Consider the following 20440-nt stretch of genomic DNA (forward strand, 5'->3'; position numbering starts at 1 on the left):
GAGCACGCATCAGAAATGTTTAAAAAAAATCCCTCCTTTGTGCTCAAACACAACAGCTACACCCATCCACGCATGTGTGCGACCATCTCTGAAGAATGTGATGCATTTATGGACACGCTCAGCCTTTCTTCCCCTTTATTTGAAGGTGTTTCTTCACTTCCTCCAACTGGAGTCTCGTGTAATTTTCATGCACTGGCCGTCCCAGCAGAAACCATCTGTCCAAGAGGGCTCTCCACTGTTACAAGGTCATGTTTTACACCATTACCCTCATAGTATTCGCTAAATGGAAATCAGCGCTGGTGTTTCTCCTACAGATTTTCTGTTTTGTGGCTCTGAAAGCCAATAGGAAGCAGGGAGGAATTATAAAAAATTAAGTAATCAATCAGAAAAGATCTAACAACAAATGTGACAGCCCCCTAATGCGCCGAGACGCTATAAATAAAGAGACCTTCGCTGACGTCATCGTCTGTCACTACAAGTCCCAGAATGCTTCACTCCATTCTCTCCGCCTGCTTTTGCACTGAAGCTGCGTTCAAGTACCGCTCCGAAATTTTACTTCCAGCTTGAACTTGAAGGCTCCTGAAATGAACTGATTGTAATTTTTGACATAATTTTATGGGATAGTTTTGAGAGTTCCTACGGAGGCTGGAAAACGTATCAGGGCTTAAAAAAACAAACAATAAACAACCCGTGGAGCATTTCTTTAAACTTTAAAGCCTCCACAAACAAGCTAATAGCTACTTCTTCACCTTTTTTATGCTAGCAGTGATTTACCTGTGCTAAAATCACCAATTTATGAATTTGTATTATTACAATATTCCAAAAAAACATTCAAAAAGCATTGCCCCATTACCATAATGTTAACTTTTGGGCTTTTTGTGTAAAAATATAACCAATATCTATGGGGTAATATAGCAAACTTCTAAAAGGTTTTTCTTTGGACTAAGGCTCCTTTTTTATTTATATTCACTTGTTTCTTTCCAACTGATAGTTTTCAGAAGATGGGAGTTTTTGTTTTGTAAACTATTTACCGCTGACTTTTCAAATATTAAAGCGTAAAAACGTATCTAACTCAAGGGATGAGCCAGTGCTTTGTCAACACATACCAAAAAAAAACTTAGAAAATGACCTTAAATCTGTCTGTATGTTCTTCCATTTTCAAGAAAACTCCAGTTTCTTTCTTGGGTTCAACTGATTTTTTTTAAAAACATATTTTAGGAAATTGTTGCAAGAGTAGGCTTCCATTGTTAGAGACAGTTTCCTTTTTTCATTTTAGATCTGCAGCTTCTTCACTCGTCATGTCTTCCTAAAACTATTTATAAACTGTAAAATGACACATTTTTGCCCAACTGGTGACTGAAAAAGCCCAAAAGAAAAGGTTTGAAATACATTCATAGTCCTTTTTCCTTCATTTGGAACAAAATAGACTTCTGCAAAGTACTTCTGATCTTAAACAGAATTATGAGATGATGGGATATGTTGACACAGCTGTGAATATTGGGTGCTTTATTTGAAGAAAGCAGGAAAATCACCTGGTTGAGACATGAGTTATTATAGCAAACTCAAATTTGTGCACGTCTGAGTGTAGTAATACTTATATACAAGGTGATAAAGAATAAACAATGCAACTTATATGAGATATTTTCCATATAAGTAGTTTTTTTAACCTCTTACTTGATTATAGGGTTTTGAGTGACATTTCATTTTACCGAATAAAGTCGGAATTTTTTTTTACAAAACTAAAAGTTAACGCTCAAAAGTGGTTCGAAACAAACTGCATCGATTTAAATTCGTCCCAGTTTGTTTTATCATAAATGCATCAGTTTTTTAAAATTATTATTAGTATTTTATTTTTGTAACCAGGGTTCGGGAAGCGCGCCGGCTGCGTTGGTTGCCACGTTTCCTACAGTTCCTGAAGGCAGCACGTCTCCGTACCACTACGAGCAGCGGCGGCGGCGGCGGCGGCGGCAGCGGCGCTTTCTCCTCCTGTAACCTAAACAATGACTCCTACTACACACCGCAGGAAAACACAGCAGTAGAATGCGTTACTCGGAGCTCAGAGCCGACATTTCGCTGCTATCCCGACCGCTCGTACCGTAAACATGTGGATACCTACAGAACACGAGAAATACGGCGTCGGTAAGTTTTTTATATTTCCCCTGGTTTTTATTTTTGTTTTCTTCTGGTGGAAGTGCTGTCCTCTGCTCGCAGCTGGAAGGACGTGTGTTAGGATGGTGGGGGACTGGGTCCGTGATGAATGGTTTCCAGTAGAGAACTGTTACAGTGTGGGATTGTTTTTTTTTCTTCTCAGGTTTGTATAACAGGGCTCCTTTCAATGCGAGGTGACGATAAGAGCTGCGAGATTTTAATTATCAGATCGTCACACCGACCGCCTCTGATTCATTTGTTGCCAAAGCCGCAATTTATTTTTTTATTTTTTTATTTTTTGAATTGTCGCGGTAGAAACTACAGATACAGTCTGGTTCACAACCTGTTTTCGCTCCTCTTTTTGTTCTCAGTGCGTGTTTTTTTTTGGCCAAACAGATGCCAAATCTACCACATAAAATTATATCGGGGGGCAAAAAAAAATAAAAAATCCAAAAATAAATAAATAAAACAAAAAGATGTGTTGATTCCCCCCCTTGCTGTATCTTTAGCGTGAGATTGCTCGCAGGTCCTAGGAAATGTCTGCATCCTTCCAGGGCATTGTTCCAGACAGTCTGGGACTCCAAACACATCAAGTGAGACAAAAACAAGCTCCAGCAACAGCAACACAGGCCAAGAGAGGAAAACAAAAACCACCCGGATTCTGTCCCGGTGTAGGGATTTCCTCTTTGCTTGTCTTTACCCAGAAAAAACCAGGGGCTCAATGAGATGAGATGAGGAGGAGGGGGGCGTAAGTGTCTCCTAATAACATTCCCCAGAGAGATGGGCTCCATGTGTGATGCTGTGGCCCCTACATGCCTCCACAGCCTCGCTGGAAAACGAGCCAATCGTTGTTAGCCCTTTTAGGAAAAGATCTGTTTACACACCTCTTTCAACCAATAAAACTGTGATCTGATAAAGCCCCTACAGTTAGGTATTTTTACTTGGTGTATGTATAAAATTTCCAAGATGCTGTCTAACAACAGTTACCTGAACCAGAAACTAGCCACTGGCCTGCCCGTTCGCTCTCATTTGTACTTTCGCCACGTTGGGCTTTCGCAGCCTCGGGTCACTGAGCGTTCACAGATACGCGGGTACAAAAAGAAGCCATCTGTGACGGGGTCTCTTCGAATTACTCTGTACCTGCTTTGACCCCATTTGTTCCAACTTTGTCCAGAAATAGACCAATCGATCGGCCATACCTGTGCATACTTAACCGGTTACCAAGAAAGAAAATAAGAATGCAACATCTTTATCTAGAATTATCCTACTGAAGCCCCTAATTATTATTATTTTCTTTATTATTTAAGCAACAGTTATCCCCTGTATGTTATTTCTAAATGTTGAAGTTCTTCTAAGGGTTGTTAAATACACGATTAGTTAGGTTAAGCAATGATTTGACCAAAAATGAAAAGACAATCAGCGTTGTGTATTAGCCAAAATTGGCATCAGTCATAGAAAAACTCATTGTTTGACCTCTAACCTTCGCCCTGCTTTATACTTGCCTTGACCACCACTTTGGTCCCACCTTGGCTACCCTCTAATGCTGATGGTTTAATCCACTGGGATATTAGTTTAAGGGTAAGATGATGTTCTCCTTGTCCCCTGATCCCATATCTTAACCCGTGTCACCTATCCATGACGTCTAACCCTACATCTTAGATCACCTAAGGATGCAGTCAGGAGGTCCTGATTCATCCAGTGCATCCATACTCGACTTAAAGGGAGAACCGTGGACTCAAAACACAACCTTTTGTAGCCGCTCAAGCTTTGCACCAAACCCTGAGCAGCTATCGAGCGTCAACGGGAGACCACTGAAGTAGAATCTCGCTAAGACCTAATCTGAACCACAGGTCAGTTGACTGCTTTGCAAAAAAAACTTTTCCCCCGGCGTCGGCTTGTTTCCCTTCCCCAATTCTGTGCAAACGCTGAACTTATCTGACCGAATTCACTTCGCAGACGGCGAGCGTGCTACGCGCGGGACGCCGTCCTCCGGAGCCCGTCGCCTCCGTTATTTAATAGAAGCAAACCAAATTAATCCACTGAGCGACTTAAACCAAACCCCGCTGTCAGAGCTTGCTCGGCTGGATAAATGGGACAACATTTCTTTTCGAAAGCTAAATACTTGCCATTGTCCCCCAGACTGCTTAAGGGTGCCAACTTAATTGGCTTAAGTTTTTCTTTTTTTTGCACAATAACAACATTAAGACTCTTTTAATTGGCTTTGATTTATTCTATTAGACGTGTGTTGGCGGAGGTACACTTCACTTCGTTGTGTTTTTTTTTTTGAGGCAGGAACAAGGTTGTTTTCCTGTTGTGAAATACTGGTAACACACACACTCATTCACATACATTAAAGGCACAATGAGAAGATATTTGGTGGCACAGGCTTGTTAGTTATGATTACAGCAAGCTCAATACTTTGGCTACAGCACATCTATTAATTGGGAGTGTGGGGGTCAGCCAGATTGATGTGTTTTTGTTCTTTCAGCACCTGAAAAAGATTTATTCACACTCTCTGATCCAACGAATAAACAGTCAAGATAAGCTATTGCATGCTTTAGGAATATTGTAGGGTTTCTGGTTGTAATACTAAACATCGGGCTTGTTTAATCACATTTTTTTGTTAAGGAAATGTTTTCAAAACAACAAACTACACTTCTGATTAGGTGGACTTCCACCTTAAATCCGAGCTCAAACTGCTTTCAGTGGCCGAGGGATTTGACGACTTCATTGTTTGTGGTTTTAAGCATGTGTATCGAAAGGGTCAGGGGCATTACAAAGCAGAAAATCAGATTAGCTGGTCTACAAATTGTTTGCCTTTTTGGCACAAGACAACATCCTTGTGACAGCCTCGTCCAAAGCTGTGCCTATTGATCCCTACTTGGAACAGCTGGTGCCTTTCTACAGCTCTCTTTAACTTACCTACCAGAAAAAAACAAAACATCCTGGACTAAATCGCAATCTCACAGAGTTAGCATCTGGGTTTTACTTTCAACCAAAAGGATTGTTGGTTCCTTCACGCATATTTTGGAAGATCTAAACATTGATAAAGGCAAGTTCTTGCATTTGCCACTTTAAATGTGGCTGTGATCTCCTTGTGATGCTTTCAGCAAACATTTTGTCATCTTTTGACAGAGAGGTCGGCTATTTAAAAAAAAAAAAAAAAAAAAAAAAGGCCTTGGAATACCTTGGATCCTTGCAGGAATGTTTTGATCTCGTGGTAGACTGGGATGAGCTCAGAACGCCTTTCTGTCTAATTGGAAGGTTGCAGCGTTTGATGTTGATTCGCCTCGCGATTAAAATAAGGCCCCATGGACGACGGGAGCCCCCGCCATTCATAAAATATGAATGGACTCTCATTGAGTTGATACCATGGCGCCCATTAGCTCACCAGTCGAGTGATTACTTGTTAATAAGCTAAAACAAGAAGGTTTGAAGATTAATGAGATAATGTTACTGGCTGACTCCTAAATTGACGTGTTAGGGGTTGTGATGCAGAGACCTTTAGATTTATTCGAAAGGGAGAGTATTGCATGCATAAAAGTATATTGGTGCAAATATGTTTACATGGCCAGTAAACCGGGATGAGTTTATAGTTGAAATGAATTGAAAGAGGCAGCCGTTATGATATAGAGTTAAATCTCTGATGACAAACATAGCCAAACATGTTCATGGGTACATAAAGAGCGATCTGTCACAGAAGACAAACACGCTTTGACTCTTTCCCCGGCTACACAAAAGACTCAAGGCTGAACTGTGTCACGTTAGAAAGAGAAGACTTTTTTTTTTTTCCTCATTAAGGCCCTTTGATACGACCAATCAAGCATGTCATTGCTCATCATAATTTAGACAAGTAATTAAACCGTTTTAACGAGCTGCGTCGGACCTGTTTGCGCGAAAGTTCAATTTCTTCCGCCAGCGGATCTGATACGCAGCAGCGTTCCTTCCTCCGAGGTGCGTGGAGAAAGCAGCCTGGCGGCGTCGGGGAAAGGCAGAATGGAGCGGCGCTGGGATAGAACGCTCCTGACTGAGGCCTTGCTGAGATGGAGGATGGACGTTGAGACGGGGTGGGGTGGGGGGGGGAGCTTTCCTGCTCTCCCACGGATGACATCACTGGTCCCTCCCTTGGGAGGATGTTGCCGTATGGTTGATGGGGTGCCGTGGGAGGTGATTGGTGGTTGAAGGTGCCGGCACGTGTCAGGGGTGGACTCATTGTCGGGGTGACTGCCTTGTCCTTACACCCCCCCCCCACACACACAGACACACACACATGCACACTTTCGTTATCCCCCTCTCCACAGGGGATTAGCAGGTTGTTTTGGAAGAGGCACCCTGAGGCCCATTCCACCATTATACCCATGATTTCTTAATGCAGCAAGCCCCAGGGCGATGTACGGGGGGGGATGGTGGGTGAAGGAGGCGTGGCGAGGTGAAGCCTACCAGCTTGTAATTGCCATCTCCATCTGCAGAGATAAACCTGTTCTCCTCTGTGTGTGCGCACGCTCCCAACTTCAGGGACGAATCTGTCCCGGACGCTCATGGACCATGACAACAACGGGCATCGCAGCACAAAGGTGGAACAGGATGTGGAGAAATGCCCCCGCTGTGTTCGTTTATCATTCAATTAAATCATGCTCTATTTATCACGAAGTCCTCGCTCGTGAAGGAAAAACACACGAGCTGCAAAATCAGCTGCCCGTTTCTGTTCAGCCGCGCTCAGCCTAAGGATCGGCGACAGCTGTGTGATCTCAGCTCTGCTTTGTGGGAATAAAAATATGTCCTTTCATATTTCCTTTTTGCTGCACATGCCGAGAGATGCTCGTGTGAATTCCATTGGCTTGGGTGACACTTACAAACCAACACACTATAATTGCCTGTCCACATCCATGTGTAATGTTGAGACAGGCAGCTGGGGGTGGGTGGGGGGGTGTTCCCTGTGTTTCCTCTGCAGTGGCAGCGCTCGCTGTCGGGAGATGATGCTCCTTCACGAACGGCTGAGTGATTACCAGCTAACTAGAATGCATATGGTGATTTTAATGGCTATTATTTCAATTTGGCTTGACGTGAGTTATCGGTCCAATTTGCTTGTCTGTCTGTTAACGGCTAATATCCTTCTCCCAGGTGCACTTGGCTTGAACTAACAACTGCTTTCAATTGAAATTAACATGTGGAGTATTTTCTATACTAATCCAGTCATTACGCGGTTGGTAAAATGTAAAAAAATTTAAAAAATGAAGCCCGAACCTATATTTTAATCTTTTCAGGTTGTCACGTCAACTAATTGATATTAGCCAACACAAAAATGGCTACAACTGTCAGTTTCACAGATATTCAACATTGTAGTAGCTCTGTTTTATTCACAACACATCTTCTGACCTGTGACATCTCGCCGTGTTTTGGAGAACGTTATTTTCAATATTCGACCAAAGTGGCGACGGCTCTTTTCTCAACGTAGGATCATCCTAAAACTCGGCACGTGTTGTGCTTTCATTTAATGAATGTTAAGCCTGAAATTAGTTGTGAGATTTCTTCATTTTTATTAGAAAACACGAGCCAAACGGTTATGAAATCTGGTTTTCTGTTTCTGGCACGCCTAATGAAGACTATCACTTCAGTTCTTCTTCCTCAGTACAGATCCACGATTCCCACGTGAGAGAGGTTAATGGGATATTCCCTATTAAGAATTCAACTGTTTAACTGATCGGTGGAGGCAACGGAGGAGTGCGCTACATGCTTGTGTTTTTTTTTTTTTTCCTTGTTTGTGTGGGCTAAGGGAAAAATAACTGGCATGCCGTTTTCATAAATGAAGGGCGTCTGCCAGTGGCAATCACGTTGATTGACAGCTGAGAAGAGCTGTTTATGAATAAAGAAGCTCTTGTCTTCGTTGCTCGTTCGTGGCAGATGACTGGACTTGAATCGGCAGTTATCTGCGGCACGGCGCTGCGAGCTGGGCCTGCATATATTGACCGTAAAGGAAGTGGTCATTGATTTGTGCGACCCAGAGGATCAAAGTGACCTCAAAGCTTCCATTTTTTTGCTTAAACCTCATTTTAGCCGACAGCTACCTCGACCCACTCTCAGGTTACTAAAACCAGTGTGCTCATTTCGTTATTAACACACCGAGAAAAAGGAGTAGCAATGATCTGTTGCATTTAAATCTTACACCATTAATGGATTATTGATAGCTCATAAAAAGTCGAGGCTTAATTAAAAAAAACAAGATTATTATTTAATAAAATGAGCTATCAATGGTGGTTTTCTTAGTCTTCATTTATTCTAATTCTCAAATGTAGAACTGACTTCTAACACCCTCATACACACGGTCACAGTGGGGGATGTGCAACGCCGATGCATACAGATTGCTTCGCTTCAGTCCCATGTTTTGATCTTCCCTGTAATTTATTTCTTGGTCAATGTCAATTTTCTTTATGTGGCACTTTAATTTGAGCATTAAAGCGGGTGATTTAACTTCTGTAGGTCAAATCTTTGATCCTTTCTCGTCATTCTTCCTTTCTGTTTTTTTTTGTTGTTGAAGACAAGTCTAAACTTGGATATGTTTAGAATTTTGATATCCTGAGAAGATTGATCACACCTGTTTGTTTGTTTTTAATTATTTTGGTCCTTTGCCTTACTGTAGACCAGCAGAATCTAATAAGTGGTTGGATACATACTGTAGCCCTATCATGCACCAGTTATATGTTCAAAGGTAGAAGAACTATGACCGTGACATTTTACCACCATTTGACTACAAATATCAGTAATGTAGATTCAACACAGACTTATTTATGTCGTTGATATGCAATCTGACAACAGCTAAAGCTTATTAAACTGTTTTAAAATTTCCTTGGAGTCTATTTTAGTGTGATTTAAAGTGATGGAGAAATTAGAAGTGTTTTAACGACAAAGTGTTATCGGAAATGGTTCCTAAGTTTGTTTTTGTTGGGTTTTTATGGAGCTTTGGCTGGATTTCCATTGTTCTGATGTTTCTCAGTTATCTAACGTTGTTGTATTTTTGTTCAAGTTTTTGTACTGATAATAAGTCTGGAGTTAAGGGTAATCTCGCTTTTGGTGGTCGTTGTTTTCTGGGTTGCAGCTAGAGGTCCGATGACCACTGGAGAAAGGCGTCAGCTCCCTGCAGCTCTGCACGGAAGAGCTGGTAAAGAAAACTTATGGATGGATGGGTTGTAGCTATTTGTTTCTGTGAGCCGGTTTTTCCTGTCCTTACTTCCTGTCTTGTTTTGATGGCCCGTTCTGTTTCTGTGTCACCTAGCTTTGGTTACTATCAGTGCATCTGTTCTTTAGTTAGTGATGGAGAACTGATTTGTGGTAGAACACTGGAAGATGATTGGGATCAAGTTTTTGCAGAAATTTCTCGGGAAAATTGCTGAACAGTAAATTGGTCTAAACCAAAGTTTTGGGTCAGCTGTGTGAGACAATCATTTGCAAATACTACTAGTGCCTAAAAAGGCATGTCTATTTCCTGGAAATGTTCTACCACAACAACCTATTGTAACATTTATATATATGATGTTTGTTTTCTGTATTTATAGATGTTCTGGGCAGCGTGGTTTGATGATACATTCATGAACATGACGTTAATTCTTGAATGTTAAATGTGCTAAAACCCCCCACACACCGAACAAGATTTTCGCCTTAAAGTGCACCTAAAAAGTGCTCAATCCCTGTTAAAAGCCTCACTGTTCACTTCGGGTCACATCAGACGCCCTTAGGAGCCATCAGTCGCGCTAACGTCGGGATTAGTGCTGATGAGTGAGGCAGACAGGAAGGGGACGGAAATCTGGTGACGCCTCGACCTTGGCTGGCCGTTCAGCGAGCGATGGCCAGATTTACTGCTTGCGTTTGTCTCTTTATCTCGCTCTTTCAGCTTCGCCTCACGGTGCCTTAATAAATAGAAACATCTTTGCTTTCCCCTTTTGTGGTTAGTGGTTTTCTTCTGGTTGACGTTTTTCTGCTAATTCTTGTAGGGTGAGCTGTTTTCAGAGCCTGCAGGTCACACTGTGATGACCCTTATTTTATTTTCTGCTTCTTTTCTTTCCACTATTGCTCACTCATTCTTTTTTTGTCTGTATACCGCCCCCCACCCCCTCCTTGTTTCAGTAGCCTTCTCACCTCTGTCTGCGCTGCAATCTTTTCTCACCTTTATCTCTCTTCCACATGCATCTTTTTCTCCCCCTTATCTTCTCTCAATCCATACTCACCTGTCCCAGATATCCCCAGATAGTGTGTGTGTGTGTGTGTTGTTCACATGTGGTTCTCCTGTGTGTGTGTGTGTGTGTTTACAGCAGCCTCAGTGGACTGGAAGTCTGAAGATGATAAAACACTACAGACGGCCCTCTGGATTTGGAGTAGAGCTGTAGATAAAAACGATGTTCCACGTCTGTTTGTTGTGCTCGGCTTCACATCAGCTCCAATCGGAACGTGTTCTGTCTTTGTGAAAAATGAGATTTTGGATTCTGTGGAAATTGCTGTTTTTATTGTTGTTGGAGTTTCAATAAAAAAACGAGTGATTTCTTTGTCATGAAAATTAAAAAAAAAACATAGGAAAACCTTTAGCTCAGTTTGATCCGGATCAATTAGTTTTTCCAATTAGATTCATGCTAATAGGTCATACATCACCTGAGCAGTCAGATTTATTAATGAAGTGTATGCTTAGACTCCTGATCAACAAATTGAACTGTTCATGGGTGGTTGAGTTTCCTAACAGGTATGTAAATACCTTTGTATGCTGTAAATCACCTCTCATGCCGACGATTTAAACTAAAATCATCTGTCTGTGCTGAATAGTGACAGAGTTATGGCCATTTTGGTCAAATCTTGAAAATAACATTATTAAAAAATAATCTTACATGACATTGTAAGATGTCAGACAATCTGTTAGTGCTCAGAGGATATTTTGGAGGGGACCGTTAGCTACTACGGCACCAAATTTCAGCTGAGAACCTGTAAAATTGACTGAGCTACAGCTGTTTTTTTACAGCTGTTTTCAGTGGCGTCCATCTTGAATCCGGCTGACTCAAAAAATAACTCGGTTGCAGTTGTACATCTAGTGATTAGTTTCTAAGAGTTTCTTTAAAGTCTGCCCAGTAAAATATTTGGCTAACAGACAGATAAATGAATGCACACATTCACACAGAGGCTGAGACAATTACATGATTGCCCATTTCGTAAGTAAGAAACTGGCCCTGATTTACTTTAAAATAAGTTTTACCTTTCAGTATTTGTAATAAACTGCCTATGCTAGCATACCGGCTAAGCTAGAATTACAGCTGTTCTTAAATACACGTTATGTTAGCATTAGCTCAACTCACTGCCGCTATCAAACAACAATGCAGCGTTTGCTTCTGGTGTCATTTCTTCGGCCATCTTTGTGGTCCTCAGTTCAAAGAAGAATCACAACGCAGAGAGGTTTGCCATCTTACATGCGCTAAATTGTTACGGGTGGGAGTTTAACCCAAACTACAGCAGTAATTTTGGTCCTTAAGCCTAGCTAAGAAGGTAAATTAAACTATAAATGTTAAAAGTGGTGGGTACTTGGTGTCTGAAGTGCAGGTTTTGACACTGAGGGACTGGAATACAAGCAGTAGTGATGTGAAATTTTTGGAAATTGCTGCCACAGTTCATCAACCTTAGATGACCCCCCCCCCCCCCCCCCGCAAAAAAAAAAAAAAAAAAAAAAAAAAAGGCTTGAACTCAGTCATTTTTACAGGTATTGAGCTTCAACTTGTTGTGGTAGTAACTGAGAGCAGATCAACATTTTTTGTTGAAAGCCTCGACATCCAAGCAGGCTGGTGATGCATTCCTTCAAGGAATACTATTGAATTTAGTTGATGATTTGACAAATTGCTAGAAATTAGACGTCTGTGGCGGTGCTCTAGGAGTACCGCTGAGCCGTGGCTATGCTCTGGACTTCAAGTGGCTCAGAAGAGGTGGAATTCTATTTTATATGTGTCATGTCAACGCCATGCATAGTTTTTATTGATGAAACAAAATCCAGCTGCGGTCAAGTTTGCTCCAAATTCTCATGTGTTTTCTGGGATGGGGATAGATTACTGTAATGAAAATCAGACAGTCCAGGATCTCAAACCTTCGAACAGACAAACCCACTCAGGAAGATGACACGAAACGAACAGTGCATGCATTTTGAGTTGAAACTTAAATACTTGAGGGGGTGGGGGGAATCAACCGCTCTAAAGTTCATTTGTCTTTGTGAGCCCACAGTGAAGCTTGACAAATTGCCTATTTTTTTTGACAGAAGTTAGGACGTCATCACCTTATGTTTTACTAGAATGCTTTGCAGGTAGACAGATGGAATTTTCATGTTTGCATGACTTTGATTTCACCCCCATCAAGTCTGTCATGTCCTTGGTACCTGTTTCATCTGAGTTTACTTCTTGGAATATAAAGCTTTTGGAACAACTTTGTTTTTTGATTATATCTGTCCATCAAAAGAAGAAAGGTGTAAACTTTATTGCGCTCTCTTCTTTGTTTAGACAATTACCTTGTAGGTATTGATGCCTCTGTTCGGTGGACATATAATAATATCTGAGCATCCTTGAGTCCCAGAATTGACCGTAAAAATCTCTATAACAGGCAGAGTTCCTTGCACACCACTGGTATGTCATATTAGTGTGTATCGACAGTGGGCTCAGGAGTTGTGGCTGTGACATTGATCGATTTGGATCTGTCCTCTCTGAGATTGAGCGGTTTTCCCTTCTCCATCACGCTGGGCGGATCAGCTGCTGCTTGGCTGATTTCTGTCCAACCTTGGCCACCGGTCGCTGTCTTATTACCTGCTCGATTACCTCGGCCGCAGTTAAATCTGTATATAAACGCCCTCCACATTTGCTCTCCGTCCCCCCCCCTTTTTGAGGTTTGCGCGTGCGAGCGTTCTGCTTCCTGCTCTCGCCGAGCCGTTGCGATGATGGCCTGGCTCGCCCCTGCGAGTCAACCTGCTGCATGTGACGCGCTGGCTCTCTGCCTGCCCTCCTCACCACTTCTCTGTCAACCTCCCCCTCATTTCCTCCCGCTGCCCAGACAGAAAAGCCAGTTTGATGTCAGGTTCACTTTCCAAAGGCCATTTCATTGCTCGCTTTCAAGTCGACGCCTTCTCTCTGCCAGTTGAAGAGACTCATCTGTGCGAGCTGATTGCAATTGATTTGTTTTTGTTTTTTTCTCTCTCTCTTTTTAAATGCGAGTTTGCTTAACCGCTTAATTCTAGAGAGAATATAGTTTAAATAGAGGCGTTTTTTTGTTTTGCTAAGGTTTATGTGGCTAATAGATCAAGAGCTTGAAATGAGATTTACTTAAAATAAAATAAAAAATAAAAACCCCTCCCAATTCCAGTAGCTTCAAAACTGCCAGGTTTTCACCCCTTTTGGAGGCTTCTGATAGATTCCTAAATGAATTTTGTTGTGGTTGTAGTGTGTCATAGCCTCAGAGGCTCTGTTTAATTCATCAGGTTGACTAAACCTCCAAATGCGACCCAGTTCACTTCTTGCATCCTTTCTCCTCAGCGTTCTTCAGGGTGTTCTGCTTTTCAGAATGTTTATTCGGTTAAGAGGAAAGCCTTCGAACCACACAAGTTTTTAGTTGAACGTTTCCTCGAGGTAATAAAAACTAATAGCATGAAAAAAGTCAGAGTTGGTGGATTGTTTGAAGCTTTTTGTCTGGAGTGAAAAGGATTTGGTCATTTCCCGCCTCCCGCTGTCAATCAGACCGGCCCTTTTCAGCATTCATCCAGCAACACCAAAAGTTGCAGTGCATTGTGGGGCTGATTTGATTCGTCTGGGTCTCTTATTGATTCAGAAAGCTGGGTTTTCCTTCTGAGGTTTAACCTCTTAAATTTTCAGACTAGTTTTTTTTAGAAACTTCCTCCTGAAAATCAACCTTAAACAACATTCTTTGAAGGAATGCATATCACCTGCCACAAATGCATGCCTACATAGAGAAAAAATTGCATGATCCATTAGTGCTTGTAGTATACATTAGGGATGAGTCTCAGCTACTACCAAACCAATATTTAGCTGAATATCTGTAAAATTAAGTCATTTATAACGATTTTTGTGTTTTAAACATTTTTTTAGCAGCGGCTTCCATCTCGAATTGGATTGAGATGTATATCCAATGAATGATCCAGTAAGTTTTATGAAAATCTGACCACTGATTCATGAGATATTTTGCTAATGAATGCAGACACATAACAAGAGATACTGATGTTATCAAACATGTCCTCAACTGCCAATTAACCAACCAAGAGAAGGTCAGACGAATAGAGTAGACGTTTTAGGATAACATAAATGTTTGACTTTTTTTACTTTTACTGACTCTTGTGCAGGAGGTAAGAAAATGGGACACAGCTTGAATTCTACATCTGTACCAAAAAAGGCATAATGTTGCATTTTGGAGAGAAAATGAACACTTAATCCATCTTTTACTGTGAAGCAGATGAGCCAGCTGATGCAGCAGTGTGCTTTGTGAATCTGATTGGCTCAGGCTGGTACGGCTACTTGGAAACAGGGGTCGTTTGCTAACCTTGCTCGGTTCAATGGCACGATAATCTACCAGCAAGTACATCTAAAGCTCACTAATTACCAGGTCGTAAAGTACCTTGTTTGCGTCTTCCCTTGTCCTCTTTTTCTTATCCTTTTTGTTGATCTTGAGATTAGTGAGTAAATCCAGCCGAATAGAAGAAGAAATCAAATAATCATTACCCCTTACTTTCCATTAAAAATGGCCCACAACTCAATGTTTCTTACTTTATTTAATTCCGAAACAGGCCTAAACCAGTCTGCAGGCCCCCCTCCAGGGACCCATATCAGTTTCTGTGCTTCCTGACAAGCTTACCAAGACAGACATCCGGCATTGGTGCGACTGGCTTAAACCTCCCCTTGTTCGCCACAAGCCCATAACCTCTTTCCAAACATCCACCTGGTGCCTCTGTTTTCCTCCCTCCACCAGTTGCGCCCTCAGGGGAAGGGAGCACAAGGAACTATAAGCGGAAAGTGGCGGAGCTAAAAGTGGCTGAAATGGATCCCCTTTGTGTGGGCGCGAGAGGGGAAATGTGAAGGGAACCCTCCCACCACCACCACCACCCACCCGCTGCGAAGCCTTTGTGCATGGGCTAAGAGCGCCGGGGCTGGGCGATGACGGCGGATAGACACCTCAAGGCAGCTGGTTCGGCACATCAGAGGAGTTGACAGGAGGCCGGAGTCATTGTTTGCACATGTAGTGGAAATGTTCGCAACATGAGCGCAAGCTGTGACCCGATCGGAACTTCCCTTCCCGGTGGCTCGGCGCGCACACTTTGTTTGGCTTTAAACGATAAGCGACGAAGTGCAGCATCAGTTTTGAAATTCAAACATCCTGTCACTCGGAAAGCTCCGGTTTGGGTTTGGGGGTGTTTGTTTCATTCTCGAGGATGTTTGAATTTTAAAAATAGAATCACAGTAAGGCGCTAAATACTTCCTATAGAGCAATCTCTATTGTGAAAGGGATCAATGACGAAAATCTCTTTCTGGATCATGTATCACCTAGCTATTTATTAACAACCTAATGACCTGTCAGGAGGCTAATTTTCTCCTTGATGGTCAAACAAAAAGCCCAGTATTATCTTCCAGTCTTGGCATCTCTTTGAGCTTTTTGAATGATGCTTTCATGTTGTTTCTTTACTTAGATAGCCTAACATCTGTGAGTTATGGCTTGTTCCTTTGAAACTCGAACCCACACCTCTTTGACGTTGCTCGTTCGGCACCCCGGGAGCTCGCTGCCGCACACCTACAACAGAGGGTGCGTTTTGTCGTCCCATCAACTTTAAAATTCAATTAATTGAAGCACACTGCTTCCAGCCATGTGAGCGACTCGCATCCCTGAGCAGATGCGCGAGTTTAAAAGGAACGAAGCATCATCTTTCATCCTACCTTCCTCTCACTTCGCTCTGACCGGTCTGGGTGCTCTGCTGTGCCGTGCTGACATAATGACTATGGGAATGCTAAAAATACCGTCGCACAAATGGAGCATGTTTCGCCGCACATGTCTGTGACATACATTACAGGGCAGCTGCTGATGCAGCTTCAGAAGGCTTTCGATCACATCTACAGGTAGAAAGATGTGACGTGTTGCGACCGACCGCAGCTGGATCCCTCCTCTGAGTTCAGAGGTCAGTGTGGTAATGGTGGTGATTGAACAGGCCCGCACCGTGCCATTGATTTGTAGGGGAATGTTTCCAGACATCATCAGTGGTGATGCGTCACCCATAAGCTCCCACCCCCCCCCAGACCCTCATCTGGACTGCAGCAATAATCCGCTTTGCACAGACCGTTCTAATGCACATGTAACCTTTCTGTCACCACCTAGGAATACAGTCTGAGTGGCTGTCTGTGTCTGGGCTTTGTTGGAATATAGCTGTGGTAGTAAACAGAGTTACACAGAAACATGTACAAACACACTTGTATCTGTATTTTAAGAATCAGTCATCGTGATTTTATACAGGCTACCATTACATACACGCAGGAAAAAACTGCATCCCTATTTTGGTCTTTAGAACCCTCTGTACACAGTCATTTGTCGTTGGTGAGATTTGCATTCCCCATTCATCTTAGTCGTTTGTTAGGTCTAAACCACACATGTCAAACTTAAGGCCCGCGGGCCACATCTGGCCCTCTGTAACGTTTCATCCGGCCCTCCAGTCTGGGACAGATCGAGTCTCTGATTCTTATTTTGCTTAAAAAAACTGAAGTTTTCTCTTGACAGTGGCTTAGAAGCCAACAATATATAGTTTTAATTTCTGTGTGATCAGGTTTTTGTTGATGGCTTTTTAAAAAAAATCTGTTTAAATGTTAAAAAATTCATTTAAAGGCTGAGTGAGGCGTAAGAAATGACTGCTAATGACGTGCTTTTTGAAGTTTGATCTATTTGTCTGTGTTCATTAAAGTTTGTCTGCTCTAAATTCTGTATAATCTGTAACTGGGAAAAGCTCATTGATATTTCTATATGAATGATTTGACATAATACATCTAAAACCAAGGTTAATTTATGTAATTTTTAATAAATATTGATCGTGATTGGCCCTTGGCTAGGACCAAATTTTTAATTTTGGTCCCCCTGCATCACTGGGTATGACACCCCTGGTCTAAACAAAAGCAGCTGATAAATTGAACCTCTTTTGTGTAGGAAATATAGTAGGTTTAATACAACATGTTAGATGCTGCACATTTTCACTTTAGCATGGAGCCATTCGTGCACCAGTTTATTATTATTGTTTACATCCCTTAAATAGAGTTGTGTTCAGATGATATGGTCTTGCATTATTTTGTTGCATTTTAACAAGAGTCTGAGATGACCTTTGGTCCTAACCAGTAAAACCAACAGGAGGAAAGTTTGTGTTAACTCTTTCAGCCATGTAACCCAAAGGAGGCGCTCTTAATGTTTAAGAAGGAAAACAACAGGTGTTTTCTTGGCTCTAAAGGGAATCTTGAGTCACATAATCGGATGTGATTGGTCCATACATTGATTGGCTGAGCAAATAGAACGCTAGTCAATCATCACTACTATAAAAACTGCATTTGAAATCTCAAACTAGACGCTCCTTATCTGTTGCCATTGAGTGCTATGATGTGCTCAACTCTGAACAGCATAAAGTAGACTTCATTTGTTGTATGGCTCTTAACTCTTATAAGTGTTTGGCCAAAAACTAATGACACCACAAACAGGGGACTGCTTGAATTTGAAGAGGACATGTGCTATTTGATCTTATTTATACAATTTACCTCATCTGATGGGTGTGGCAGATTCCAAATTGAACAAATAAAATAAGGCTTTGGACATTTTTCCTTTGTATAGTTTTTGCTAGCAGCATTTCTACTAGTCATGAAACAACTATCACGTTAAACTGATATTTGATCAATGACATTAGAGCAGAAACAGTTTAATACCTAAGATACTCATACCAGCTGAGAGACAACTGTTGGCTCAGTGTTGTCATCACTAACCTGACTGATGCTTGTCAGCTTGGTGCAGTTAAAGACAGTCGTATTCTGTCCCCTCCCACTTTCTGTTCATTTAAATACATAGACAAGGCTGTGAATGTTTTTTTTTTTTTTTGTTTAAGTTAGCTTACTAGTTTGGTCAACTTCCCTTTGGGCCTGTAGGTGTTGCACTGAAAACTAACCTCTGCTGGGAATTGCCCCCACCCTCAGCTCGCCTTTTGCAGGAAGCCTATTTGCAGGATGTTGTGTCATATGTAACAACACTATGCTAACCACAGATGTGCCTTTTTTATTATTTTCATCAGGTGTGACCAATGCTTAGGATTTTTTTTAAAAAAAGAGACAAAAATATCAACCTAAATAATTAGACGGCTCATAAATTGATCTTTTAAAGCTTGCCATTTCATTTCAGATGATTCAAGTGTAACTTCTAGTTCTTATTTTTAATATGTGTGCTCAGAATATTACAGTTTAGATTGGTAACTTTGTTTTAGCTCTTCACACTGGCTGTATTTGTGAGCTGTGTTATGATTCCACAGTTTATGGGCTAGCTTTGGACCTGTATACATTTTAATATCACTGAGGAAATTTGCGCCAGTTTTCTTCATGTGTTGGCTTTGTTTAAGGACAACAAACCTAACGCCATGGGTACAGGCTGCGCCAGATGCTGCGCAAGTAAGCAAGTAAGAAGAATGCGAAGGGTGGGATAAATACCAACAAAAAGCAGAGGGATGCTGATAACCGGAGAGAATCAGAGAACGTGACGGCTGATGGGCTGTCAGTTGTCAGTCTACGTGGAGTTTCTCCTCAGCGCTGAGCTGCCAGAGCGCCGTGTTCATGCGTCTCTGCCTGCTCCTCGGCGCTGAAGCGTCTCTCTTTGAAGCTCGTTAGAATCTGTATTCTCCCCTTCCTCCCATCCAGCCCATCCGCTCAGGGAGGGGTCACGCATTGAACGGGCTCGCAAATGAGGCTACCTTTCTAGTTTGTATAATGATGTTCATTTGTAACTGTGGGAGGAGTAAACTAAAGATGAAATTAATCACTGCGGCTCCATCCCTCCCTCTTCTCCCTTCAAGTTTAGGGCCCCTGCCAACTTTTTAACTAGTTCTGTTTAATTACAGACAGCTTTGGAGGATGCGCACGACTGCCGTTGACCTAAATCAGGAAACTGGGACATTTTTTTCTCCCCACTATCGCCCCCTCTAACTTTCTTACTCTACGCTATTGATTTTGTCTGTGTGGACCAAAGCACGAGCAAATTAGCTGAGCGCCAGCATCAGTTTGACAGCCTTTTGCTCTCGTGCCTGGCTCTAGTCTTTCTGTTGCCTCTGACTTTGCCACGGCACCCTTCTTCCTCTCATTTATTCTCGAGGACATGGAGGAGGGTTGGGATTCTCCTCCGTTTGGGAAGTAGCCTCGTTGTTCACGCTATTGTGGTTGCGTTAATGGACAAGATTAAAGCAAAGTGCAAAGCGGCTCCTGAAGTCAAAGTAAAAAATTAAAGTAGGCACAGGGGGATTCTTGTGTGTGACAGCTGAGTATTGGTTAATTATTTTTGCAATGTGAGATGGTTTGAAAGGGGAGCATCTCTAACTCCTTCCCTTGTGTGGCTCTCAATCAGTGCGAGCTTTTGACTGGGGTTTTTGTCTTGTTTTGATTTGTTGTTTTTTTTGTGCGATTTGCTTCGACAGCCACAGCCCCCCTCTGCAGTCCCCCCCCACGTTTTCCTTCATCTATTCAAGTCCAAAGTCCCACAACCTCAGGAGTAATCCTCCTTGATCCACCGGTGGCATGCGTCGCCCAGAAAAATAGTCTCGACAGCTGAACCCCATCAGCCTCGCAGGAATGTTTGACCACATGCACACACAAACATAAGGTCATACATTCACACATTTTGCAGTTAAGTACTTTGCACAACGGTGTGGTTCAAAGGTCGTTGCTGCAGCTAGCAGCCATTCCTCCTAATAGCTGATTTTCTCCTGTTTATGTCGACTCTGGATGAAGATGAAAGCAGATACGGGGAGTCCATTAGCTTCGACGGTTCCTGACAGTGAATGCCTTGTGAGGTGACCAAAATACTTAAGAGAAAAGAAACTGATTTACCACTAGTTTAAGACCTCATTTGGTAAAAAGTCAAGATTCTATCTATGTTTGGTGTATTTTTACAACACCAAAAGAATGTCACGAGTTTGTGTGTCACTTTGCCCCATATTTCCTTTTTTTTTTTTTTTGACATTGAGTATTTATGTGTGAGAAAGGCCAGTTATTGATTCATGTGAACTCCAGTA

The 20440-nt window shown here is 42.1% G+C and overlaps 1 protein-coding gene across 1 annotated transcript in view; it reads left to right on the plus strand.

Annotated features, from left to right (window-relative positions):
- Positions 1-1924: 1924 nt before the first annotated feature.
- The window catches only part of dock4b (dedicator of cytokinesis 4b), a gene marked incomplete in the record, with an annotated part of 144040 nt that continues 125524 nt past the window's right edge, over positions 1925-20440 (plus strand). Inside the window, 1 exon segment of the mRNA XM_025007753.2 lies at positions 1925-2139. Coding sequence (XP_024863521.1) covers positions 2103-2139 — 37 coding nt within the window.

This window comes from Kryptolebias marmoratus, linkage group LG18, assembly GCF_001649575.2.
Source record: "Kryptolebias marmoratus isolate JLee-2015 linkage group LG18, ASM164957v2, whole genome shotgun sequence".
NCBI classification, from domain to species: domain Eukaryota; kingdom Metazoa; phylum Chordata; class Actinopteri; order Cyprinodontiformes; family Rivulidae; genus Kryptolebias; species Kryptolebias marmoratus.